The 22,964-nt window shown below is 38.3% G+C and overlaps 2 protein-coding genes across 24 annotated transcripts in view; one reads left to right on the top strand and one right to left on the bottom strand.

Moving 5' to 3' along the window:
- LOC105468005 (cAMP responsive element binding protein 1) overlaps positions 1 to 13,314 on the top strand; it is an 84,636-nt gene extending 71,322 nt beyond the window's left edge. For 4 of the 8 annotated variants that reach the window (XM_071073307.1, XM_071073309.1, XM_011717886.2 and 1 more), the window contains one exon: positions 933 to 13,314. In XM_071073307.1, the coding sequence (XP_070929408.1) occupies positions 933 to 1,077 (145 nt within the window). In that variant the 3' untranslated portion in view covers positions 1,078 to 13,314. The remainder of the gene's footprint in view (positions 1 to 932) is intronic. The other 4 variants (XR_979228.2, XR_011610004.1, XR_011610005.1 and 1 more) reach the window with 2 other exon arrangements.
- Positions 1 to 22,964, bottom strand: part of LOC105468008 (methyltransferase 21A, HSPA lysine) — a 61,711-nt gene that overhangs the window by 20,332 nt on the left and 18,415 nt on the right. For 6 of the 16 annotated variants that reach the window (XM_024788577.2, XM_011717891.3, XM_071073311.1 and 3 more), the window contains one exon: positions 14,158 to 14,859. The exons of 4 other annotated variants lie outside the window; for them this stretch is intronic. In XM_024788577.2, the coding sequence (XP_024644345.1) occupies positions 14,462 to 14,859 (398 nt within the window). In that variant the 3' untranslated portion in view covers positions 14,158 to 14,461. Of the gene's footprint in view, positions 1 to 1,068; positions 1,134 to 5,119; positions 5,179 to 7,582; positions 7,735 to 7,865; positions 7,971 to 14,157; positions 14,860 to 15,261; positions 15,383 to 15,479; positions 21,697 to 22,964 lie in introns of those variants that run through there. 6 more of the 16 variants (XM_071073314.1, XM_071073313.1, XR_003015043.2 and 3 more) reach the window with 5 other exon arrangements.

Consider the following 22,964-nt stretch of genomic DNA (forward strand, 5'->3'; position numbering starts at 1 on the left):
GCAGAAGTTTCCTAGTTTGATATAGCCCTATTTGTCTATTTTGCTTTTGTTACCTCTGCTTTTGGTATTGTATTTAAGACATCACTGCCAAATCCAATGTCAGAGAGTGTTTTCTTCTAGAAGTTTTATAGTTTTAGGTCTTATGTTTAGGTCTTTGATCTATTTTGAGTTAATATTTGTGTATGACATGGTGAAGTCCAACCTCATTCTTTTGCAGTGGATATCCAGGTTTCCCAGCACCATTTATTGAAGAGACTGTTAGATTTTTTAAATGCCCTGAAATGATTAGTTTGTAAGATTTTCTATTTAAAGGATTGTTACACATTGAAATTTAGCTTTAATGTTTTCTTAGTTGTTGATATGGATAGAATTTCAAGTTTTGCAGGAATTATGCAGAATATCTTAATAGTGAGAGGTATAATTTTTAAGTGGTCATTTAGGTCTTATTTGTTTATGGAGTTGTTTGTTTGTTTGTTTTGAGACGGAGTCTTACTCTTGTCACTCAGGCTGGAGTGCAGTGGCGCAATCTCAGCGCACTACAGCCTCTGCCTCCCAGGTTCAAGCGATGCCCGCACCTCAGCCTTCCAAGTAGCTGGGACTACAGGCACATGCTGCTAATTTTTGTGTTTTTAATAGAGAGGGGTTTCGCCATGTTGGCCAGGCTGATCTTGACCTCCTGACCTCAGGTGATCCCCCTCTGCCTTGGCCCCCCAAAGTGCTGGGATTACAGGCGTGAGCTACAACGCCTGGCCAGATTAAAATTTTTAATATAAGGTAATTTCCAAGTCATTCTGTATATCTTTTCCAATTCTTAATATATACTAAAATGTTGGTTGCTGTGAGCTATTTCTTTAAAAAAGAAAAAAAAAAAGGTAATCCAAAATAAATATGTGGAAATCATTTGCATTATTTTTCCCATCTTTTGCTTGTAGGGAAGCAGCTCGAGAGTGTCGTAGAAAGAAGAAAGAATATGTGAAATGTTTAGAAAACAGAGTGGCAGTGCTTGAAAATCAAAACAAGACATTGATTGAGGAGCTAAAAGCACTTAAGGACCTTTACTGCCACAAATCAGATTAATTTGGGATTTAAATTTTCACCTGTTAAGGTGGAAAATGGACTGGCTTGGCCACAACCTGAAAGACAAAATAAACATTTTATTTTCTAAACATTTCTTTTTTTCTATGCGCAAAACTGCCTGAAAGCAACTACAGAATTTCATTCATTTGTGCTTTTGCATTAAACTGTGAATGTTCCAACACCTGCCTCCACTTCTCCCCTCAAGAAATTTTCAACACCAGGAATCATGAAGAGACTTCTGCTTTTCAACCCCCACCCTCCTCAAGAAGTAATAATTTGTTTACTTGTAAATTGATGGGAGAAATGAGGAAAAGAAAATCTTTTTTAAAATGATTTCAAGGTTTGTGCTGAGCTCCTTGATTGCCTTAGGGACAGAATTACCCCAGCCTCTTGAGCTGAAGTAATGTGTGGGCCGCATGCATAAAGTAAGTAAGGTGCAATGAAGAAGTGTTGATTGCCAAATTGACATGTTTTCACATTCTCATTGTGAATTATGTAAAACTGTTAAGAGACATACCCTCTAAAAAGAACTTAAGTATGGTATTGAAGGAATTAGAAATGAATTTGGAGTGCTTTCTATGTATGTTCTCTTCTTCAATACTGAAAATTTGTCCTTGGTTCTTAAAAGCATTCTGTACTAATACAGCTCTTCCATAGGACAGTTGTTGCTTCTTAATTCAGTTCTGTATGTGTTCAACATTTTTGAATACATTAAAAGAAGTAACCAACTGAACAAAAAAGCATGGTATTTGAATTTTAAATCAAAGTAAATAAAAGTACAAAGCATATTTTAGTTAGTACTAAATCCTTAGTAAAATGCTGATCAGTAAACCAATCCCTTGAGTTATATAACAAGATTTTTAAATAAATGTTATTGTCCTCACCTTCAAAAATATTTATATTGTCATTTACATAAAAAGATATTTCTAATTTACTGTTGCCCATTGCACTTACATTATACCACCACCAAGAAAGCCTTCAAGATGTCAAATAAAGCAGTGATATATATTTGTTTATGAAATGTTACATGTTGTAGAAAAATACTGATTTTAAATCTTTTCCATATTAACAATTTAACAGAGAATCTCTACTGAATTTTTTAAATGAAAGAAGTTGTAAGGATATAAAAAGTACAGTGTTAGATGTGCACAAGGGAAGTTATTTCCAGACATATTTGAATGACTGCTGTACTGCAATATTTGGATTGTCATTCTTACAAAACATTTTTTGTTCTCTTGTAAAAAGAGTAGTTATTAGTTCTGCTTTAGCTTTCCAATATGCTGTATAGCCTTTGTCATTTTATAATTTTAATTCCTGATTAAAAGTCTGTATTTGTGTATATCATACATTGTTTTCAATACCACTTTTAATTATTACTCATTTTATTCACTAAGCTTGATAAATCTAACAGTTACTCTTTAAAAAAAAAAAAAAGACTAAGGTGAATTTTAAAAATTGGAAACTGACATAATATTAGATTATAATTTCTCATTTGGGGCCGGGCGCAGTGGCTCACGCCTGTAATCCCAGCACTTTGGGAGGCCAAGGTGGGTGGATCACCTGAGGTCAGGAGTTCAAGACCAGCCCAGCCAACATGGTGAAACCCCATCTCTACTAAAAACAAAAAAATTAGCCGGGCCTGGTGGCGGTCGCCTGTAATCCCAGCTACTCGGGAGGTTGAGGCAGCAGAGTCACTTGAACCTGGGAGGCAGAGGTTGCAGTGAGCCGAGATAGCACCATTGCACTCCAGCCTGGGCGACAAGAGTGAGACTCTGTCTCAAAAAATAAAAATAAAAAAATTTCTCATTTGGGAAGGAAATTCCTTTTAAAAAAGAGTTGAGACACTTAGAAAACTAACGTTTTTTATTTAGTCAAGAGTTATTTAAGAAAGTCAAGCTTGTTTAATAACAAAATATGAAGATTTAAGTGTTAATTGCTAGATCCATTTTAAAAAGTAAGATTTTAATTACATTTGTAAATGGTATATTTTTGTTTGTAACAAACCATTGTCTTTTTTCAAGGATGAACAGAGTTTATGAAGGAGCATCATTCTAAGAATTGAGTGATTTAGTCTTTATGTTTGGACAGTTCACCAGATTCTCAAGAAGGCTTTCAAACAACTATAAAGTTTGATGTTTGTCCTGCTGAGCTAATGGGGAAAGTTATAGCATAAAAATTGTGTAACAGCATAGATATGTCATTTTTAAAAACTGGTTTAACAGAAATCAAGCAAAGTCACAGTATGTTCACAAGTTGGAATTATTTATTGAGTCAAAATGTCGAATTGAACATTTTGAATGTCATAAGTGTTATAAATGAAAAATTGCCTGATGTTTAGCAGTTTGTATTCTCTAAAGCTTTTTTTCCAAAGTTGAGGCTTTCTACTTACTGGGAAGTTGGTGGCCCTCTTAGTCCCTGATAAATCAAGGCAATCACATTCATGTGAGCTGGATGAATTTATAAGTTATAAAGACCTTGTCCTTCATACCTTGAGGATGACTGCACTGGTTTTGAAGTCAGTTACTTAATGGTGAGGTGAGAAATGTATCCTGTTGCTAAATCTGTTTTAGACCTTTGGTGAGACTTGAAGATTTCAGTTTATAAAGATAAAAATCAAGCATCTTTTGTGCAGGTTTTTTCTTTTTTTAATGCAAGAATGGTGGGGAGGTTTGTTTGTAAGCATGAAACTTTGAGAATCTTTATTAAGAAAATGACATAATTTTTAAAAACCTTGTAGCCAAGAACATATGTGGCCACATTACCAGTAATAAATGTTTTTCTCTTTATATTGGCCAAAAGGGAATAAAAATGTCATCATAGGAATTTGTATATATGCTACTGATTTGCCTAGAAAATAGCAAGTTTCGTATTGCTCACTTTGCAAATATAGGGCCATGTGGCACTTTTATCTATAGGACAGATTAACTCTAATAAAAATGAAGTGGGGAGGGGTTTATTTTTGATATATTACTCTTATGAGTTTTCAAGCTTTGATAGTGTTTAACTGAAAAGTGGCTTAGAAAGGGCTAGATCCAGTGTGTTCATTATTAAATAATTGCTATCAGATACAATTTTAAGTTCATTATTTTTCAAACTCAAGTACCATATTGGCAACCATAATATTGTCATAGGTGCTCTCTTCATTTAGATATTATTGGGGGGGTGGCATTTGTATAATATATGTGTACATATATATATATACATACAGTATATAATCTAAAGCTCTGAGAGCTCTTAAGTCAGGAATGCTGAGTATTATAGTATATTGAGGTCAGATGAAATTTTACATTTTTGTGTGTTCTGTTGCATCCCTTCTGGTAGTTTCTATGACTGCATTACTCCAGCACTCAACAATTGATTTTATCTTCTAATCTTTTTCCAAGTATTTTATTTTTTATTAGTTTTCTTTGGCTTGATACTTTTAAATATGTTACTAGTCACTTGAAAGCATCTCCCCCAAAAGTATTTGGTTTTTATGATTTGTCTGTGGCAGCTATAACAGTGGTAAGAACATTTTGAAGATAGCTTTTTAAAGGAACCACTGATTTTTTCAAAAATCATCCTGGGGGAGGAATTTTGGCATTTCATTTGAGCAGGGGTTTTGTCAGAAAATGTGTTTTGACAGTAGGTCAGCAGCAGTGCTAGTCTCTGAAAGCACAATACCAGTCAGGCAGCCTATTCCATCAGATGTCATCTGGCTGAAGTTTGTCTCTCAGGACAAATCCCTACTATCATTTTGACCTTTTGGAGTGACATGTGGAATCATACAAAGGCTTAGGAGGAAATATGTTTGTTTAAACCAGGATGCTTTTACTTACTTGAAGTGACTTCAATCTAGATTTCTTTTCATATTTAACAAGTTTTTAATTCTATGATCAGCTATAGTCAGCTATTACCAGAAATTGGTCTCTGTTTATTTTGAAGATCACGGTTGCTTCATTTTGCAGGATTAAATAGGGCTAATATATCTTAAAGTTAAGATCTTGAATTAAAGTGGGTTTTAGAATAGTGTTACATACCTTTTCAGTTATTTTCAAGAGGCTTTATTTTTGTTGCCTTTGTAGCCCTGAAAGCTGTTGGTATATTTTTTCCGCCATGGACCTAATAGAAAAGTTGTATATTTATTTGGAATATATTTACATTCTGTCCTTTGTAAATGTCTGGTGTAACTTGCACTTTTTAAAATGACCCAGTTTGGGTATTAGCAACTTAAGAAATTCCCTCATCAAGTAATTCTCAACTTTTTAGTCTTTCTCCTCTCTTCAAATCATGTGACTTTTTAAATGGAAGTTTTTCATTAATTAAAATATTTTAGCACCTAAAAGCTAGCCTTAAAAACAGCTGTAAAAGAAGAACATCAGGAAATTAGATATGACTAGCCCAGTTAATTAAAAGACGGGCTCAAACCTTGTTTTATTCTTTTTCATCTTGGATAAAGACTGAAGGCAAAATAACTCAAGTGAATAATACTTATTTTCAATTTTTAATGAGACTTTATCCTCATCACATTAATACTGTACATAGTATGCCAAAATGTCCACTAATTTGTCTAGAATAGTACAAGACTTTTTAGAGCAATTGTCTTCACAGAGACCACATGTAATCATTTTACTGAATTATTTTCATTTTTAATGGCTTTGTTAACATCAAAGAAATGCTGCCTAAATTTGACTGATTGCAGATGAGGAAGGATAAAGTAAAGTGTGCATAGTAAGCCTGAAGGTGAAGAGTTGTGAGATAAATTTGTTCGCTCAGTTGTACAAAGCACAACTAGAACTTTTTGTTGGGTGGCTTACATACATCTTGAATATTCTTAATGTAATAATGTTGACTATTAAGTTGACTACACAGTCACTGTATGTACTAGGAACTGGTTTCCTTGACATTGTAGAATCAATGGCTAGGAGAGGCATTAATCTTTGAGGGGCTGAACATATCATGAAGCTGAGTCAGTATGGAAAATTTTCAAATAAACAGGGTGCTGAAGTTCCATCTGTCTCATCTGCTTATGATAAGTTCTTATTGATTAGTGAATGTAGCTTAAGCCTTTGTATGTGTCCTCAGGGGGCAGACCGACTTTAAGAGGGACCAGATAACGTTTGAATGGAGGGATTATATTTCAGGTGTTTTAGCTTGAAATTTATTTTTTAAAAAAAGAAAAATTTTAAAAATATATAAATAAAATAGAACAAAGCCGGTGATGCAAGTTGATATTATAAACAGGCAGTTTTAGCACAGAAAGAAAATACTGACCTGTCTGCATTCTGGTACGGTGGGTGCAGGTCCCAGCTGGGTATGACATGATACATTTTAATTATTCTCACCAGCAAGTAAAAGGAAATGAACAATCTTCTGGAAATGTCTTTGAAAATTATCAAAGAGTAGGAAATTCACATTTGACCTAACATTACTTGCCTATAGAAGTATGGCATTTCGAAGCTTTTGTCTGAGAAGCATCTCAGAGATGTGAGAGTAAATCTGAGATAGTTTAAAAATTGGTAGGGAAGGAAGAAAATCTCTGCAAATAATGATTTTATGTTTGTTGGCCAAGTGAAATGATCTATCATTGTGTTTGGGAGGTTTTATTTTCTTATGTTTTTAAAATTGAATTGGTAAATGCTTTATAGATGTATTTTTATCCAAGTGCCACTCCAATTTGTGTATGTAATAAAATTATTTATATTAAAAGTGGGAAATAATTTGTCAACATTTTTTTGAGTATAGATTTATTAGGGGTGGCAACAAAGAGTGCTAGTTAGCAGTTTTCCATGTAAAGTTGTCCTTGACTGATTTGTCCACATGTCAGTTGTAACTCCCCCACTCCCTACAAAAGGAATTATTTCTAACCCAGATATATCACTTGAAACTTTTTAAAAGCAAAATAATCAGGGAAGTTCCTAGAAAGGTGTTTGGCTTTTTGGTTTTTCCTTGAGGATTGGGGTAAAGACTTCCCCCAAAACTGTCAGCACAAAACAGGGTATTGATTTTTAACTCTGATGTTTCTATTGGAGTTGAAATAATAAATAAATAATGAGGGAAATACGTTTCTAATAAAATTCCCTACATTCTAGAACATCCCTGTTTTAATTTTTTTACCTAAATCTTTTTGTGCTTTATGTGTAAAGAAAAAAATGTACTGAGTTACAATGCATTTTATTAACACTATGTACATAATAGCTGCTTTGTGTTCAGAATGGTAGCAGTTGCTTTGTATATTAAAGTGATCCTTGTGAATTTGTGAAATATTGTCATAAAGTGCTTTTTCTTACTGTAATCTTTGTGGTATCAACTGTCAATGCTCTTTTTACACAAACATTTATGTGCAGTCACATAAACATGCTTTTAAAAACTCTGTAAGTCTCTTTTTTGGGAATGGGATCTCTTGATATTTTGTTGGGTTTTTTTGCTAGTAGAGTGAAGCCATGTTTTATTGGACTTAAAGTTACAATATATTACAAGCTTGTGATGGAAGGCAACAAAACTAATTCAGACAACAAGAACATACCTTCAGTTACTGGATCCCTAATTTTCAGGACAAAACCTGTTTTTCAGTAAGATTGAACAGTGCCTATTTGTGGATTTGGAGATGTTACTGTCGAGATGACCAATGGAGACATATGACCAGCTGTCTCTGATGTCATAAAACACATGTGTTCACTGAAAGGACAATAAGAATATATACCTTCTCAGGTCCCCTTGCAATTCTAAAACTCTGATCATATAAATTGGAAGGAAAGGGGAAGGGATATGGTTAATCTTTGCTTAAGATGTAAGAATAATAAAATTACCTCTTAGACTATTAACTTCTGAAATAAGTTCTGAGACATCTGAAAATAAGCAGCTGCATATTCGTATGTTTCTTCACTGTCAAGATGTGTTCAAGCCTGCTATACCTGCCATTGTATTGGAAGGATTAATTAATTTCATTTATTTTCTACTACAATGATTACATAATTTATCGCACAAAATGAGACATTTTTGAGAGTGGTATTAATTACATGGGGGACAATAGGCATGAACCAGGGTTGTTCTGAGCATATCGGAATCTGAGGTCACCCTGCCATGTTCAGGTGCTTGGACCTTCAGGAAAAGATTGCCCATTTTCATTGTCATTTGACCAGGCACTGAAGTGACAAGACCATCCTTGAGAAGTCACATCCAAAGAGAAAATTCTGATCCATTTCTAGTTTTAGTGCTTCTCCACTGAAGAGTTAACATGTCTTTTACACTCTGGTTGCAAAACACAGGCCCAAGATAAAACTCTTAACTTCTCCCCCAAATCTTCCTTCAGCTGGTTTTTCCATCTTGTAAGTGGTGCCACTATCCACCTGTTAAATTGTTTAGGGGAAACCTAGAAAAGCACTACCTTAATCAGTTTTATCCTCCCTCTTAACTGTGCATTCTAATTTCTCCACATCTTAAGTGCACTGACCAAACCGGACGAGAATTCTAACAGGGGCCTGACACCAAATGGAAAGGAAGGATAATGTCCAGGATTGAATGTTATCCTTGCTTTTAATTAAGATGCAATTCACATAACAAAATTAACTTTTTAAGTGAACGATTAAGTGGCAGTACATCCACAATGGTGTACAACCACCACTTCTATCTAGCTCCAAAACATTCTCATCACTCCAAAATAAAGCCCCGTTATTCTCCATTTTCTCCTCCCCACTTGTCCCTGGCAACCACCAATCTGCTTCCTATTTCTATGGATTTACATCCAGATATTTCATGTGAGAATCATACAATATGTGTATTACTTTTTTGGTCTAGCTTCTTTAACGTGTTGTTGAGGTTGATCCATTGTAGCATGTTTGCAGTACTTCATTCCTTTTTATAGCTAAGTATACTTTTTATAGTAAGTATACCATTGTGGATATGTACCCTAAGTTTATCGATTCATCCAGCTGAGTTGTTTCTATCGTTTGGCTAATGTTCATAGTGCTGTTATGAATGTTCCTGTACAAGTATTTGAGTCCCTGTTTTCAATTATTTGGGGTATATACCTGGGAGTGGAGTTGCTGGGTCATATTGAAATTGTACATTTAACTTTTTGAGGAACTGTCAAACTTTCCCTCAGCCGCTGTACCATTTTACCTTCCACCATTGACGTATGAGGGTTCCAATTTCTCCACACCTTCATCAACACTTATTTTGCCATTCAAAAAATTATAGCCATCCTCATGGGTGTGGTCTCTCATTGTGGTTTTGATTTGCATTTCCCTGATTACTAATGATGTAGAGCATCTTTTCTTGTGTTTGGCCACCTGTGTATCTTCTTTGGAGAAATGTCTGTTCAAGTCCTTTGTTCACTGAAATTTTATTGTTGGGTTCTAAGTTCCTTATATATTCTGGGTACTAGGCCCTTATAATATTTCACCTATAAATTTTTGCTTTATAATGTCCTCATTATTTTCAAACTTTATGAAATATGTACACTTGTAAAAAAAAATGGAACATGCAAAAGGGCAAACTGTAAGAAGCAGTTTTCTGTGTTATGTTTTTCATGACAGTCTGTGCATATATACACAAATATAATGTATGTTCTCTCCTCCTCCCTCTCCCTTTTTTACACAAAAGGTAGCTACAAACAGTGGTTTATAAACAGCTGTCATTGTACAGATATAGTTTAACCAGTACCCTCTTTTGGGGACATTTGGCTGTTTGAAATTTTTTACTGTTACAGACATACACAGGTTGGTAACTAGGTCTACACAAGTTACATCTCCAGAATACTGAGAAGTAAAAGTTATTTCTGAATTATGGTTTTCTTCATATTTGGATATTGTTTCCTAATGATTATTAGGTATCTACTAAGCAATTTTTATTAAGTTATGTTGATTACTATTTTTATGTCAAACTTTACAGTCTAGGCATTTTTTTCTGGAATTAAAATTAGAAGTGGCACGGACTTTAATAAGACTTTCCTTTTCTCATCTCTGTTAATACTGTTTTCTTTCTAATCTCATCCTCAGAAACAACTGTTCTCAGCAAAGAAACAAGTTTTCAATATGCCATCTTTTCTAGTGTTACTAAATGTTTAACTCCTCTCTGGTTGTAGAAGGAAAGGTGTAACATGATTTTAGAGCAGAAAGAGCTAACAATTAAATCTTCAAGTTGGGCCTTGTGCGGTGGCTCACACCTGTAATCCCAGCACTTGGGGAGGCCAAGGCAGAGGCGAGCAGATCACCTGAGGTTAGGAATTTGAGACCAGCCTGACCAACATGGTGAAAACCCGTCTCTACTAAAAAATACAAAAATTAGCCAGGTATGGTGGCAGGGGCCTGTAATCCCAGCTACTTGGGAAGTTGAGGCAGGAGAATCGCTTAAACCCGGGAGGCAGAGGTTGCAGTGAGCCAAGATTGTGCCATTGCACTCCAGCCTGGGCGACAGAGCAAGGCTCCTGTCTCAAAAAAAAAAAAAAAATCTTCACGTTTTAAGGTAAAACAACTAAGGACTATCCGGTGTCATGCTGTTTATGTCAGTGCTAAGACAATAAAAGTCTCCAGTTTCCCAGAGCAGGGTTCTCTATACTCACTTACTACATTCATGTTAAAGACTTTGAGAAAGCTACTTCTCTCTAGAGAGACATTCTGGGGAGCAGTGAGGTTGTGACTGTTTGTCTAACACTAACACAAATTACAAGTCTGTTTTACCAACTATTAAGTGAAGTCCTATACCTAGGGGCCACTTAACAGTACTGGGGTACATTATATAGTGATTTTTTTTTAAGTACTTTAAAATTTTATTTTTGTTCATTTTTAAAGAATTGGCAGTAAATGCTTACCATAAACAGCAATTAAATGGTATTATTATTGGAGGTGAATCTTTGTGAATCTTTTACATTATGGTAATTTTGTTATTCAGAGTATGCCTCGATACTTTAATATTCCTGCAAATTTATTTCTCCTATACCTTGGGCAAGGAGAAATAAAGCACATAAATTAGGCATATGGTAACTCATCTGTAAAAGAATGTGTATTTTTCATGAGTCAGTGTGAACTCCCTTTATGAACAGGGCACCATGTTACCACCTGAAATACAGAATATAAGGTCAGGCATGGTGGCTCACACCTGTAATCCCTGCACTTTGGGAGGCTGAGGTGGGTGGATCACGAGGTCAAGAATTCAAGACCAGTCTGGCCAATATAATTAAAACCCCATCTCTACTAAAAATACAAAAAATTAGCTGGGCGTGGTGGCGGGCACCTGTAATCCCAGCTACTCAGGAGGCTGAAGCAGAAGAATCGCCTGAACCCAGGAGGCAGAGGCTGCAGTGAGCCAAGATCACGCCACTGTACTCCACTCCAGCCTGGGTAACAAGCAAAACTCCATCTCAAAAAAAAAAAGAAAACGATATATGGACATGTGCTATCATCCTTGCCTTCTAGGAGCATAAATTGTATTTGCTAAGATAAAACATTCCAAATAATGTTATTCTGCCCTGAGTTTGCAATCTAGTGTTAACAGATAAAAGCATTTTGATAACTACTATTTGAAGATGGCATCCAGGCTATCTACCATGAACTAAAGCAAGCTACCCTTTAAGTGATAATCTACTTGGAAAACAGCATTCTTTAGAGTGGGGTTCCAAGAACCTTGTATCGTACATACATTTTAACATAGCATCTTGGCAGCAGTATTTGGTATTAATTGGGGGAAAAGTTAGTGACACCCACTGGATTATTTAAATGCATAACTGTTTAAAGAAATTGGGCAATGTGAGTGAGAATCAAGACTTAGTAAAATAGGTTTGGATTAGGTTTCTATCTTTAACTTGAGGACAAAACAAGCACACTTAAAATGTGCATTTATGGGATAAAATATTTAAGTAAAAAATACATCCCAACTTCACTGACATTGATAGTGGACACTGTGGTGTGCTGCCCAGATACGCTCTCGCTCGCTCTCTGTCACACACACACACCTGAAACACTCATTTCCCCAGCTTCTGGGAATGTTGATGGCTGATGGCTCCTAACAGACTCCCTCTCCAGTACTGTCTTCAGCTTCACGTTATGACCCTTGTATCCACCAGTCCACACAGGGTCATAAAGGACCATCACCTGCCTCAATTATGGCTTAACTGCAGGACCATCTCAACTCTAAAGAATTAGCTGAGGACTTTCCTGACTACATCCAGCCCAATTTCTTCCTCTTTCCCAGTCTGTCTGCTTTCCAAGGTCAGAATATTGATCTTGGAGAAAGCATCCCCATTTAAACTTTTCACACCCTAATCTCAATCTTTGAGTCTATTTCCCCAAGGAACCTGACCTGCAACAACATTCTAAGCCCCAAGCCAAGAAAATCACTTGATTTTTCACTTGGACAACCTAACTATTTCTGATGATTTTTGTTTTTTCTTGCCTGTGCTTCTAATTTGTAGGTCAAAGGAAAAAAGCTGCTTTCAAATTTTTCTGATTCTTAATGTTTTATGAAAATGGAAAACCCAATAATAGCTTACCTCATTTGGTAAATCACCCAGGCATATTATTGAAGCTCCCACCTCTAACCCACCCTGCCCCATCCATGTTAACACCCATCTCCAAAGTTATGAATCTTAAAGAAACTGAACTCTAACTAATATATGCATTTCCGATAACATACCTAAGTGGGACTGGCTTGTCATTATAGTGTTGGTGATACTGCCAGGCTTTGTTTTAAACAATCTTTCATATTCATGGTGCAGCACTGACATTTTATGGATTCAGTAAGCAATGGGTATTTCCATTTCATGTGTATTAGAATTGTGTTGAACTAGTATATCACAGAATGCTCACAACTTTTAATCCATCTTTATTAAAGTAAAACTGCTATTTCAATATATGTAGAAAACAACATACTGAATATTTTCACCTCTGGGATCAAAAGGAAGAGAACGTCCTGTTTTTAAGATTTTATAAAAGAAATCTATCTCTAGTACCAAATACCATATTGAGATTATAATATTCTTGCAGTCTAAAGTTAAGCTATTGTTTAAACGTTTGCATTGTAAAAAGAAAAGTTCGTGTGTATGTGAGATGTCAAAGTGTATCAAAGATAATCATCAAACAGTATAACAATCATTTAACCCAAAGTCAATGTCCTTTAAATGGAATATATCTTTTTCATTATTTGGTTATGAAATATACAGAAGGTACTCGGGAAGCAACAATGGAAGAGGCAGAAGCATTCTTGGCCCTCAAGAAGCTTACACTCTATGGGGCAATACTAATGTTGAATGAGCAATTACAAGTACAATACAAAAGGAGCTTATATGTGGGAAGCTAACCTCTCAGGGAGGGATGAGATTTAAAACTTCTAATGTCATCCTATGCATTGTTAAGGAAGCAAGGAAAGCTCGGGAAAGAACTGCATTAAGACATTTGAGCAAGGGTAAAGCAGAAGGGGAAAACCTCAGCTTTTGACTTGAAATAGACAACCTATTCAAGATTTCAGGTGCTTTTTTTTTTTTTTGAGACGGAGTCTTGCTCTTGTCCCCCAGGCTGGAGTACAATGGTGCAATCTCAGCTCACTGCAACCTCTGCCTCCCAGGTTCAAGTGATTCTCCTGCCTCAGCCTCCCAAGTAGCTGGGATTACAGGCGCCTGCCACCACGCCCGGCTAATTTTTGTATTTTTAGTAGAGATGGGGTTTCACCATGTTGGCCAGGCTGTTTTTGAACTCCTGACCTCAGGTGATCTGCCCGCCTCAGCCTCCCAAAGTGGTGGGATTTCAGGCATGAGCCACCGCACCCAGCCAGATTTTAGGTGCTTTCAAAAAGTAACTGAAATTTCATTTTTATTTAATTCCTTTATTAACATATATAAACCTGAAATTAAGGCAAAAAGTATGATATGAGACTCAAAAAAACTCATATCCTACTCAACCAACTAAAAGTTTTTAGGATCTAAACAGGGCAAAAGGTTTCAATAGCACTAACAGCTCAAGGAATGTATGTTAAACCTTTTGTTTTACATCCAGAAAATTAGAAAACTTGGCTAAACATTGTATATATCAGAAGGTTTTAAAAATAATTTGTTAAGATTTAATCTTACCAAAGAAAGCTTGCTCATTTAAAGACATCTTTATACCAGCCTTCATGTCATCAGTGGAAACTTTATTAAGAGGGAGTAGTATGAGATACAGAAATAGCATAAACCAAAATCTCACACTTAATCCTTTAATGTTAATTGGATTTCAGTGTGAGTAAATATGACTAAAACTCATAGCAATGGGACAAAGCACTGCTTTGTTTTAAAACTGCACATGTGCTTTCTCCCCTGAGAACCTTTGCTTTAGACTTTTTGTACAGTAAGACATTTCATTAAATATGTTTAGATTTGCAGTCTAAGACCTTAAGTGACACACTCAATGACAGCATTCTTATAAATTATAGCCAATTATAAGTCCTCCTTCTGGTTTCTCTTCTGTGCTTCGTAAATATGTACATCTTTTTCAGGATCATAGTGAACCTTTCTCACAGTAAACTGCCTCTCCAGCATTGCTAAGAAGTTGTTATCCCGTTCATAGCGAATTCGGCATGCTAAAAGAATCACGGAGTGATTGCTACAGAGATGTTCCAGTGTTTGAAGAAGATCTGTGAATGTTTCTTCTAAATATATGATATCAGCTCCAAGTATCAGGTCAAATTCTCCAGGAGAAAAACTCCCCAAATTCTGTCCCCAAGTCAGCTCCTTAACAACAGTTTTGGGTTGGATATGAGGAGGTAAGTTGGCTTGAACGTTTGATTTAAGAAATTCTAATGCTACTTTTCGATCCGTGATAGTCACATGAGCACCTACAATGTGGGACAAAGAAAAAGTGATGTGCACATCAGTACAGCTCCGTTAGGTAGAGAGGGGGTCAAGTTAAATGTAGAGTGTCTCTTAAATATTGCATCTGATACGCAGAATATCAATCATGCCTTTCATGGACAGCTGCAATAGAAAAATGACTCATAACTCCTTTTGCACTAACCACTGGCAAAAGTGACTCTGGATTTCCCTCTATGACATACCTGCTATTTGCTAAAATTGTGCCCATAAATTGCAGAATTGGCTGGGTGCGGTGGCTCATGCCTTTAATCCCAGCACTTTGGGAGGCCAAGGCGGGCAGATCACCTGAGGTCAGGAGTTGGAGATCAGCCTGGCCAACATGGCCAACTAAAAATACAAAACTAGCCAGGCATGGTGGCGGGTACCTGTAATCCCAGCTATTCGGGAGGCTGAGGCAGGGGAATCGCTTGAACCTGGGAGATGGAGGTTGCAGAGCTGAGATCTCGCCACTGCACTTCAGCCTAGGTGACAAGAACAAAACTCCATCTCAAAAAAAAAAAAAAAATGCAGAATTAAGCAGTGACACGGCTGATGCTTCTGAATTCTGCCAACAGAGCTGGCCCATACTTTATTCATTAGGTCATTATCTTTTTTTTTTTTTTTTTGAGACAGCGTCTTGCTCTGTCACCCAGGCTGGAGTGCAGTGGCGCGATCTCAGCTCACTGCAAGCTCTGCCTCCCGGGTTCACGCCATTCTCCTGCCTCAGCCTCCCGAGTAGCTGGGACTACAGGTGCCTGCCACCATGCCCAGCTAATTTTTTGTATTTTTATAGAGACGGGGTTTCACCATGTTAGCCAGGATGGTCTCCATCTCCTGACCTCGTGATCCGCCCGCCTCAGCCTCCCAAAGGTCATTATCTTTAAGTCAGTTGGCCGCAGGGTAACATGGAATCCAAGAATGAAAAATCTGGGAGCAGGCCAGGTATGGTGGCTCATGCCTGTAATCTCAGCACTTAGGGAGGCTGAGGTGGGAGAAGCCCTTGAGCCCAGGAGTTCAAGACCTGCCTGGGTAATACAGGGGACTCCATCTCTACAAATAATTTTTGTTTTTAATTAAGCACAGTGCACACCTGTGGTCCTAGCTACTCAGGAGGCACGGGTGGGATATCATGTGAGCGTGGAAGGTTGAGGCTGCAGTGAACTGTTATTATGCCAATACACTCCAGCCTGGGCAACAGAGCAACACTCGGTCTCAAAAAAAAAAAAAAAATCTGGGAGCAGACTGTTATTGCAAAGAGGACAAGATACCAAAAACAGGGAAAGGCTGTTTTGTAAGGTTAGTTTTAAAAAGAATCATGGAAGAAATAAATGGGCTACTAAGAAATCCCAGTCCACTTCTCCTTAGGTTGTTATGAAGCAGCCAACTTACATGTTTTCTGTATATAGTTATTGAAAAATAGTAAGCTTAAAAATTACTTAAGTATATTACAGTACTGTAAGTTAAAATGCTTGTTCTTAATGCTAAGTTTCTACACACAGTGTAGAAAGTTAAACTGTTTCTTATGGATTGTTGACAAAAAGATCCTTTTTTTTGAACCAATATGGGTAAGAGACAACCTTAAGGTGGAACAAGCACATAAGATCAGGTTGGATCCACCTTCTCTACGTTGTAGGAAAGATATAATACGTGTAATACTCTTTACTTCTGGCCCCAGAAATTCTGAAATTTAAAATTATGTTTCAATCTTTCATAAAATTCTTTCCATTTGCATCCTTCTTCAGTTTGTAATCTTCATAGGTAATCTTCCCACAAGATTCCAGACTAGCTGTAGTAAGCACTATTTCAGTGGCAGCTGAAACTCAGTGTTTCTTATCTTGACACATAAATTAGGGCAGTAATTCAATTTGAAATTTACAGTCCTAGTATGAGATACTGATGAAAATGCTCAAGTTGTTGAATTTTAGAAGCCTGAACCTACCACTTTGACCATTCATTGCTAGACAGTGTATTGCCCAATGGGCAGATTTCAATGATAGTTTTCATCTCTTCTGACAATAAAAATTGCAGACAGCCAGGCCAAGTGGCTCACACCTGTAATCCGAGCCCTCTGGGAGGCTGAGGCAGTAGCATCACCTGAGCCCAGGAGTTCAAGACCAGTCCTGACAACATAGAGAGACTCCATCTCCACAAAAAATTAAAAAATTAGCCAGGCATGGTGGCACTATTCAGGAGGCTGAGGTGGGAGGATCTCTGGAGCCCAGGAGGTCAAGGCTGCACTTAAAGAACAACTTTAGGCCAGGCACAGTGGCTCATGCCTGTAATCCCAGCACTTTGGGAGGCCGAGGCAGGCGGATCACGATGGTCAAGAGATCAAGACCATCCTGACCAACATGGTGAAACCCCATCTCTACTAAAAATACAAAAAAATTAGCTGGGAGTGGTGGCGCACGCCTGTAGTCCCAGCCACTCAGGAGGCTGAAGCAGGAGAATTGCTTGAACCCTGGAGGCGGAGGTTGCAGTGAGCTGAGATCGCACCACTGCACTCCAGCCTGGCAACCCAGTGAGACTCCGTCTTAAAAAAAAAAAAAAGGAAAAAAAAAAAAAGAGCAACTTTAACTTAGCACTTAAAGAACAAGTATTTTCACTTACATTACTGTCATACAATTCAGTAATTTTTCAGTGATTATATATGTATTACATAAACACATATAGATTGGCTGCTTCATAACAGCCTAAGGAGAGGTGGACTGGGATTTCTTAATAGCCAATTTCTCTCTTCTATGATTTTTTTTTTTTTTTTAGAAATATACAGAGAGGGTTTTGCCATGTTGTCCAGGCTGGCCTCCAACCCCTGGGCTCAAGCAATCCACCTGTCTTGGCCTCCCGAAGTGCTGGGATTATAGGCCTGAGCCACTATACCCAGCCGTATCATTCTTTTTTAAAATTTTAACCTCACGAAACAGGCCTTCCCTATTTTTGGTATTTTGTCATGTGAGAAATGAGCCATGGTCATGCCACTGCACTCCAGCCTGGGCAACAGAGCGAGACCCTATCTCTTAAAAAATAAAAAAATGCAGACAGCCTTTTCCAGGGTTTGAGTTAGAACTGTATCTCTGAAATTTCTTAACAGTACACAGAGCACTCTGCAGGCAATATTGGAGTGACTGAGTCATCTGCTCATCACCTCAGTATTCATTTTACCAGCTCATAAAGGCCTTCTCTAATGTCTGTCCCAGGCATTTCAAAGACTACTTCTAATCTGGTAGGTATTCCAGAAGTCTGAATAGGATCTTAATGTCAGTTGACCACTCCCTATAATTCCACACATATCTGAATGACTACCATCAGCCACAGGACAGAAACCTCTCCCCTCACACAACTTACATTCAAGTGAGAGATAGGCAGTAAGATGTTTTTTTAAAAATAGAATATCTGGCTGGGTGCGGTGGCTCACACCTGTAATCTCAGCACTTTGGGAGGCCAAGATGGGTGGATCACCTGAGGTCAGGAGTTCGAGACCAGCCTGGCCAACTGTCTCTACCAAAAATACAAAAAAATTATCCAGGTGTGGTGGCAGGCGCCTCTAATCCCAGCTACTCAGGAGACTGAGGCAGGAGAATGGCTTGAACCTGGGAGGCAGAGGTTGCAGTGAGTCAAGATCACTCCACTGTATTCCAGCCTGGGCAACAAGAGTAAAACTTCCTATTAAAAAAAAAAAAAAAAAAATACAGTAAAACCCAGCAGCAGCATTTCCTTCAGCCCCTCTCAGCCACAGAGGCACAGACCGGGGACAGTGGAAGGCTGCAGTTAACCTGGCTTGTTTTGAAGCAAGGAAAGGCAGGGTGTCGGTGTCAACCGTACATGAAGATGGTGATAAAATGACTGCCCGTGAGATTTATGCTGGGTAAGGAGGGTGAGACAGTATTTAGTTCAGAAAAGACTAATGGAAACTGACCCAATAAGACAACACAGTATGCTGTCAATTAGTAATGGGAAAAGAATGTATAAACATGTCAGCACTTTTTGTTTTAGTTTTATAACACCTTATTTATGCAAACATTCAAGCACATACTATGTGCTAGAGATACAAAGATAAGGAAGAAAGTCCTTACCCAGAACTCAAAGTCTCACATGGGAGAGACACATAAACACAGTTGTGATGCCGTGTGGGAAGAAAAATAATAGAAGCATGAGTGCGCATAGGAAATTACAAAGGAGAAATTCTTCAAGAGGAGCAGAGGTCAAAGAAAAATTCCCAAAGGAAGGGAAATCTGAGCTTACACTTAAAAGATGAGGCATGAACCAAGGGAAAGGTGTGAAGAAAGGGCATCCAAGGCAGATGGGACAGGCCAGAGCAGGATGTGTGTCCAGGAACTTCATGCACTGCAATCTTGCTGAGAAAAAGTGAGGCTGAAGAGTCAGACAGGATGAGATAACAAAGCCTTACTAAGACAGCTGGGATTTAGCCTGCAGGCAGGCAGTGGGAAGCCAAAGAAGCGTTCAAGCACAGGTCATGCCATCGATTTTGCATTTTAGATGGGCCACTCTAACAGCTATTGAGAAAGTAGGTTTAAAAAGACAAACAGAGGCAGATAGGCCAGGTGAAAGAGTGATGTGGTCATGCAGGCAGGTGACAGATGATGAGAGCTCAAGCCAGGCAGTGGGAGGGGACAGAGAGAGATAGATCCAGGAAACAGTTAAAAGACAGAATCAGTGGGACTCCAAGGGGTAGGGGAGGTAGAAGGGGAGTCAAGGAGTTGAGGGGGCAGTGACTACTTGGAAGGCGATGCCAACTCAGAATAAAGGAAGAAAAACGAGTTTAGAAAGAGAAGAGTTTGGGTTTAAACAGATACCATTTGAGGTGCTGGGAAATAGCCAGGGACAGATATCCAGCTTTCAGTTAAACACACAAGCCAAAAGTTCAGCTGAGATTTGCACTCGAATTACAGAAAAGTTGAAGATAGGATCTTCTTGAGCATTATATTTCAAGACAGTGGTCCACAGGCTTGGCTGGGCATCAAATCACATGGGAAGCTTTTAAAGTTCAGATTCCCTGACCCCATCCCAATTTACAGAATCCTCCTATCTTCAAGATGGGGTGTTTTTATTCTATGGATACAGCAGTTCCCTGTTATCTGCAAGGGATATGTTCCAAGACCCCCAGTGGATGCCTGAAACCACAGATAGTAACAAACCATGTATATAAGATGTTTTTCCGATATGTATACACCTATGGTAAAGTTTAATTTCTACATTAGGCACAGTAAGAGATAAACAATAAATAATGAAGCAGGATAATTATAACAATATACCATAATAAAAGTTATGGGTAGATCACAAGGTCAGGAGTTCAAGACCAGCCTGGCCAAGACAGTGAAATCCCATCTCTACTAAAAATACAAAACAAAATTAGCCTGGCATGGTGGCAGGTGCCTATCATGCCAGCTACTCAAGAGGCTAAGGCAGGAGAATTGCTTGAACGGGGGTGGGGGGTGGGAGGGAGCGGGCGGAGGTTGAAGTGAGCCGAGATCGCATCACTGCACTCTAGCCTGGGTGACAGAGTGAGACTCCGTCTCAAAAACAACAACAAAAGGTATGTGAATGTGGTCTCTCTCTCTCTCTCTCTCTCTCTCTCTCTCTCTCAAAATATCATACTCTAGTCACGTGTTTTCAGACCAAGGCTGACAGTGGGTAACTGAAGCCGGGGAAAGTGATCACAGATGAGGGGGGACTACTATAGTTCCAAGTAGCATTAAGGCCAGGGAGATTTTCAAACTAAGAACCAGGGTTTGAGAGTCAGATTGGATTCAAATTCTAAGCACAATCCATTAGCTTTGTGACCTCAGGCAAGTTACTTACCCTCCAAGCAGCCTTCCTTTCACCAATGGAAGGGTGCTATAAGTAGGTAAGGCCTACTTACCATGCAGGGTCACTGTGAGAATGAAAGGGTGTAATGCACAGTCCTCAGAACACAGGAACTGCTCAGGAATTAGCAGCTGGTTTAACAGGAAAGTCTCATCACCCTATATAAATATCTACATAGCACTGCTTTTGTGTGTGTGTGTGTGTGTTCTTTCTTTACCTCTACCCACTAAACTCAGAACGTAAGCTTCCAGGGACACCTGCCAGCCTGTTTACTGCTCCAACCAGTGGACCGCCAGGCTTGTGGTGGGTTCTCCCCAAATTCAGGAATAAATGACTACGGTTACAAAAAGGGAAGCTACTTTTAAAAGAATAATAATTAATCTCTTCCTGATATTTCAAAATCACTACCTGTTTTAGTACTCACTGATTCTATTTTGAAGAGATTAACATCTTGTTACCCTCAGGCTCCAACAGCAAAACTTCTCCAGCCTAAAGTGAGTATGAAAATCATACAGTAGCAGAGAAATGCTTATGACATAATGTGAAAACATCATTTGTATAGGTGTGTGTATACAGATACACAACACACACACACATCCACAGACATATATATTCACATATATATAATCATAATTACAACGATGATTAAAAATACAGATGGAGAGAGACAAAACACACCAAAATACTAATGGTAACTATGTTGCAGAGTCATGAATAATTCGAATCACTGGTGAGTTTTTTTCCCTTTTCTTTAAGCTTATTTTTGTAATAGAGTTACATCAGTTTTATAACAAAAATATTTTCATAATTTTAAAAATTATTTCTCTGTCTCTGCTGCTTGAATCAGAATAAATTTCCGTGATTTTCAAAAAGCCTTCAATCTAGTTTGTTCATCTCTTATTCCAGAGTTATTTGAGTAAATACTGAGTGGTAGGTGTTGTCCAAGGGCCAAGGCCACACAATGAAACATGGTCCCTTTCCTCTGGAGCCTTGGCCTGCCAGGAGAGATAGACACATGAAACACCTGCCTGCAATAAAATGTGACAGAGCTGTGATAGAGGCGGGGTATTCCAAGCACTATGGGGAAAAGAAGGCAGAAATTAACCCTTTGCAGTGGGACAGGAAAGGACTCCACAAGGCCACAGTGTAGCCTGGCCATGAAGCATGCTTTGCTTCATGGTGGTATCTGAAATACCGTATTCTGACTTTCCCAACCTCAGAGATCCAGATTGCTAGATCAGAAAAAGCAGTACTCAGAAAGTAATCAACACTCGTGGAGCATTTCCTTTGTGTCACTCAATGAGCCAGCAGATGTTATACACACATCTCATTGGTTCCTCACTGTGGAGTAAATATTACTATTATGCACAGTGTACAGATGGGGTAATCAATGTTTAGAGGTTAAGCAACTTGCCCAAGGTCACAAAACTAGTAAGAATGAAAAGAAAAGTCAAAACCAAGTATAACTAAGCCTATGCACTTTGCTACACTAACATGTCTATACACCAGCCAATAGTTTTTGCATGAAGCTCTGGTTGTCAGGAGGAAACAGAAGACACTTCATTTCCCCTTATGCAACTCTTCTCCTATCAGCAGAGAGAGAAGTTGGAATTACAGAAAAAAAATAAAATAGGCCAGGCGCAGTGGCTCACTCCTGTAATCTCAGCACTTTGGGAGGCCAAGGTGGGCAGATCACCTGAGGTCAGGAGTTCAAGACCAGCCTGGTCAACATGGTAAAACCCCGTCTCTACTAAAACAAAAAATTAGCCGGGCATGGTGGCACGCGCCTGTAGTCCCAGCTACTCAGGAAGTTGAGTCAGGAGAATCGCTTGAACCCAGGAGGTAGAGGCTGCAGTGAGCCGAGATCGTGCCATTGCACTACAGCCTGGGCAACAGAGTGAGACTCCATCTCAAAAAATAAATAAATAAATAAAATAAAATAACTAACTGTGTCTAACAAGCCTGGTTTTGAGTCCCAGATCTCCAGGGATCAGGACTTCAGAAAGTAGCTTAATCTCCCAGAATTCCAGCTTTGTTTGAAAAATGAAAATTAAAAATAATACCTAACATACACGGGGATGTTATAAGGCTCACCTGAAAAGAATAAAAGGCAGTGTACCAGCCAGGGCTTCATTGATGACTTAAGTGCTGTGGTCGAAGAGGACGGACATCTCCGTCAATTTATACAGACTTTTAACCACCACCCCTGCCCATGCTCCCTATCGAATTTTGGAAAGTAACAGCTAAGCAGAAAAAGGAATAG

The sequence above is a fragment of the Macaca nemestrina genome, chromosome 11 (assembly GCF_043159975.1).
Source record: "Macaca nemestrina isolate mMacNem1 chromosome 11, mMacNem.hap1, whole genome shotgun sequence".
NCBI lineage: Eukaryota > Metazoa > Chordata > Mammalia > Primates > Cercopithecidae > Macaca > Macaca nemestrina.